The sequence below is a fragment of the Zingiber officinale genome, chromosome 5B, assembly GCF_018446385.1.
Source record: "Zingiber officinale cultivar Zhangliang chromosome 5B, Zo_v1.1, whole genome shotgun sequence".
NCBI lineage: Eukaryota > Viridiplantae > Streptophyta > Magnoliopsida > Zingiberales > Zingiberaceae > Zingiber > Zingiber officinale.
The window spans coordinates 104,835,280-104,839,557 of record NC_055995.1 but is presented as its reverse complement, the minus strand read 5'-3'; the positions used below and the strand labels follow the sequence as shown (position 1 = coordinate 104,839,557).

Sequence of the window (4,278 nt, the reverse complement as noted above, 5' to 3'; positions counted from 1 at the left end):
TATGAACTCGAGGTACTTCCGAGCATTATTGAGTATAAATTATTTTTTTAAAAAATAATCCTAACACCTAACTACACCCATCAAGTTTATAAGCTACGCCCTTGGTATTCCTCTCCCGTATTCTTTTCTTCCGTCCAAAGTAGCAAATGGATGAACATAAAGTTGGCATGAGGAATAAGATTGCATAATTTTGTCATATAAGATTTCTTTCACAAAGATGAGGATGCCATTAACAAATTGCAACACCAATGGGCTTTTCCAATAGCCAAAGAAACAACAACAAATTCAGCTTTTGAAAAAAGAATACAGGACTACATTTATTCTGATTTGAAATGATTCGAACTAATCTAGATTATCAGTTAATTTTATTCAAAATTGATTGATGGACTTAAAAAATTTTAAATTACTTTAAATTAAAATTAATGTATTCTTGGAAACTTCTTTAATATATCTATACCCTCGTATCTGAATTCGACAACGTAAATTGAGAACAATAAATTTTTAAAAATCTAGAGAAAAATTTTGAATGTGGAAAAAAGGGAAGGGTATAATTGGAAAGCACTACATATTTTTTGGAATTTTAAAACTCAAGTACGTAAAATGAATAATAGGAATTTTGCTCATGAAAATGCCCATATATTGCTTAGTTTGCACAAGGAATCTTCTCCTTTCTTCAAATTTATGAACTTTTTCAGCACCCATACTTTCTTTAGGAATGGTTTCACAAAGAACATATAAAGCTAAAATGAAAGTAAAGTAAAACTAAATGGAAGAACTGAAGGATCCACTTCATCTTCACTAGTCTTTATCTGCAAATCGCAAAACAGTCTCAAAAACTGGAACAAAATTATATTTTGCAGAAAGAAAGTGAAGGGGATGAGAGTGGACCAGGGTTTCCAGCTTTCCTGACGAAGGAAAGAAACAGTATTAAGAGAGCAACTCCAGCTATGAGGCCAATGATAATTGCTGCTGTTCTTCCAGTTTCATCATCTGAAGATAGCAGACAACAGATGGAAGAGATAATTACAAGATTAGTGAATCTTCTTCAGTAATATTTTTAAGGTCATTATTTCAAGACAGAAAATTAAAAAAATAATTGACATCATTTTTGTCTTCTAAAACCACTTCAATAATTGAAAGAAAGAGTTGTTCATAAAGGTTTAAGCTATCTATCTGTTGCCTCTGGATGAAGGGACAAGCATCTTTAGGTGAGTGGGGGAGTCATTGGCCCAACACCAAAATTGACTTCCTCAAAAGTTAAAAAAAAAAGAAAAAAAGGGTATATATATTAATTATTAATAAAAAATAGTAATTGTTTAAAAAATAAAATAAAAATTGATAGATGAATCGATAGACATATTGATTGTTTCAAATTTCAAAAATAACATAAACGACATTCAAAAAATGCATGTGAATAAATAAATATTGCTCTATTAATAAATTTTTGATCTCATAATTTTGTTCAGCATAAGCCTCTTTTTTTTTTGGATTGTATAGATATAAATGCATTTTAAAAATAATTTAATTAGTGAAACTTGATTTTTTTTAAAAAAAATATTTATTTAATTTATATTAAAGTATGGGAGAGTCGTTACGGCCGCCGCCGGTGAGAAGAGAGAATTCTTACTGTCGTGGTGGTGGTTGTCCGCCTCGATGTCGACGCCACCATTTCCGTTGCACCAGAATCTGGCGAAGCACTTACCGAGGTACGCCTCGCCGGAGACGGCGTACCCGCAGGCGGCCTTGAGCTGCGCCACCGCCGCCCCCACGCAGTCGTCGCACTGCTTCGCGGTCTGGTCGCCCACGCACTGCGCAACTGCCTGCACGTACCCGGAAGCGCCAGCCCTATACCCACCAAAGCCACCGCCCGTCAGGCCTGAGAGCGCGGCATCGCGGATCCCGATCTGGCCGCTGCCCGAGGAGGCGCCGCACTTCTTGTAGATGACCGTGGCGTCGGGCTTGCCGACGAAGGCATCGTTTCCGTAGCGGAGGAAGCAGCCGGCGAGCTGGACGGCTGCGCCGGCTGCGAACGGGCAGAGGGAGGAGAGCTTGGAGAGGGCGGAGCGGATGCAGGCGGAGCATTCGCGGGACTGGAGGTCGCCACGGCACTGGAAGAGGCCGAAGGTAGGTAGGGAACCAGCAGCGGAGGCGGAGGACGTGAGATTGATGTAGAAGGAGGAGGTTGCGGCCGCAGTGAGGGAGGAGAGGAGGGAGTCAACATTGAGCTGGTAGGGGGAGCCGGGGGAGTAGCTCGTCTGCGAGCATCCGGCGTAGATGAAGGCGGCGGTATCTTGGGCAGCCGCCATGGATTTGACGGAGGAAAGGAAGAGCAGGAGGAAGAAGTGGCAAGCCATAAAATTAAGATACGTGAGGAAGAAGCTAGGTTCTAAGGAAGAATGTTATATAGCAAGGTAGTCCAAGAAATACACAATAAAAAAATTGGTGCAATGGTGCAGCAGGTGCCTTTATCATTTCATATGTATCTAAGCATCGAGTCTTATGTTCAACGGATTAACAAATAATTTTTTCTAATTGACATTAGAAATTAGGTAATGGAAAATGATAACAGAAAAGATTTAATTGGAAACTAGACAATTGAAATTTTAAACAGTTAAGTTCTAGCGGAATTAGGAAGTGAAAGATCTAATCCAAATGGGCTACGAAGGATCGGACACTTGACATTAAATGAAAAGTTCAAGTTGGTTTTTTCATCAATCTGACATGTTAAGATTGATCGAATGATAGGCAACGGAAAGTCCCAATACGTCATGAATGACTAAATGTTGGGCAATAGATGTCCTAGTAGGTTAATGTCAACCGGATATCGGGCAAGATGTAATTTCAGTCTCGAAAAGGCTGGAATTAGGATTAGTAATTGATTACCAAGGAGTGAAATCGATTGACAAACCCTAAGTCTAAATTTTAGGGTTCGGAGCTCAAATCGATTGACTTAATCAATTGAGCGGTGCCAATCGATCAGGGACAGAAGATGCGATTCGAATAGAAGATGTTCAAATTGATTAGGCAAATTGCATAATCAATTGAAAACTATTCTAATCGATTAGGCTAATTGCCTAATCATTTGGGAGCTATTTTCGTATAGCACAGAAAGATGCTGAATTGATTAGATAATCAATTCAGAATGGTCCAATAGATTAGGGTATAATCAATTGGGAGCTTTGTCGCAACAACATAGAAGTGATGGAATCGATTGGGAAATCGATTAAAGCCAAATCAATCGATTGAGGGTCTTTTTGCGATAGCACAGAAAGGCTCAGAATTGATTGGGGCAATCAATTAGATGCTTCTTAATCGATTGATATGACTCACTAATTGATTAAGCATTTGAAAAAGAGATGTTATACAAGGCGAATAGTCGAATTATGACATGGTAATTGATTGAGAAGAAAAAGTAATTGATTAGAAGGCGGAAGTTAGCTCGAGGAGAATCCATATAAAGAGGAGTTCGTGCAGATTTCCACACGCCAGTTCTTGAGGGTTTAGAAGAAAAGTATTGCTATATTTCCAACCACCAAGAGATAATCTAAAACGACAAGTAAGCATCCGAAGTAAAAAGTTCATTGTAAAGTGTTGTGTTTCCATTTTCCATTCATTTTTTGTGTTGCTTGTATTTTGTTATTGTGAGAACAATTTGTACGAGACTTCTCCGCCTCTGAAAAATTTTTAAGAAAGAGGGATTTGATAGTGGTTGAGATCGTGAAAACCAGACCCTTCGATTAATCACCTTAAAGAGGTGGACACCAAGTAAATCGAGGTGTTAACATTACTTCAAGTTTTCCGCTACAAATCAAGTTCAAAAAAGCGATCGAAGCTGTTCACTCCCTAACTCTCTACATGTCTTAACAAATATGAGATAAAAATTATAAGTTTATAATTTTACTCTTTCAAACTCCTACTACTTCACCTTAAAACCTTTATTAGAATAGGTTGTAAGAAGCCCTCTTTGTATCACTGTCCATGCAAACCAATATTTTTTTTCTTGAATTTAGGAGATCAAAATACACATGGCTTTATTTTAACTAGACTGAGACAACCTAGCATTTTGGTTATCATGACCTAAAATAACTATTCATCTACATGAAATATTCATAACAAAACTTGATTTAGAACCTTATGTGGTCATCATCCTAGCTGTTAATAGAGTCTCTAGGATACATTTTAAGTTGATCTATAGCAAATATTTTCTCCTAACCCTTGCCTATCATATTTAGGGAGATTGTCTAGGCTAAACTTTATTTTGTGATTTTTTAATTTAGG

General features: G+C 37.8%; 1 protein-coding gene across 1 annotated transcript; it reads right to left on the bottom strand.

Moving 5' to 3' along the window:
• Positions 1-798: 798 nt before the first annotated feature.
• LOC121986888 (plasmodesmata-located protein 7-like) lies at positions 799-2,364 on the bottom strand. Its single transcript, XM_042540816.1, has 3 exons — positions 1,628-2,364; positions 889-990; positions 799-809 (listed from the first exon to the last, which is right to left on the bottom strand). Exons 1-3 carry the CDS (start codon positions 2,352-2,354, stop codon positions 799-801), a joined length of 840 nt encoding a protein of 279 aa, XP_042396750.1. The 5' UTR covers positions 2,355-2,364.
• Between the last annotated feature and the right edge of the window lie 1,914 nt (positions 2,365-4,278).

Bases quoted from the DNA above. Each gene is read 5' to 3' on its own strand.
- LOC121986888 (XM_042540816.1), bottom strand. From the start codon at position 2,354: ATGGCTTGCCACTTCTTCCTCCTGCTCTTCCTTTCCTCCGTCAAATCC. The intron at 991-1,627 runs GTAAGAATTCTC...TGCTATCTTCAG, and splicing joins GGACAACCACCACCACGACA to ATGATGAAACTGGAAGAACA.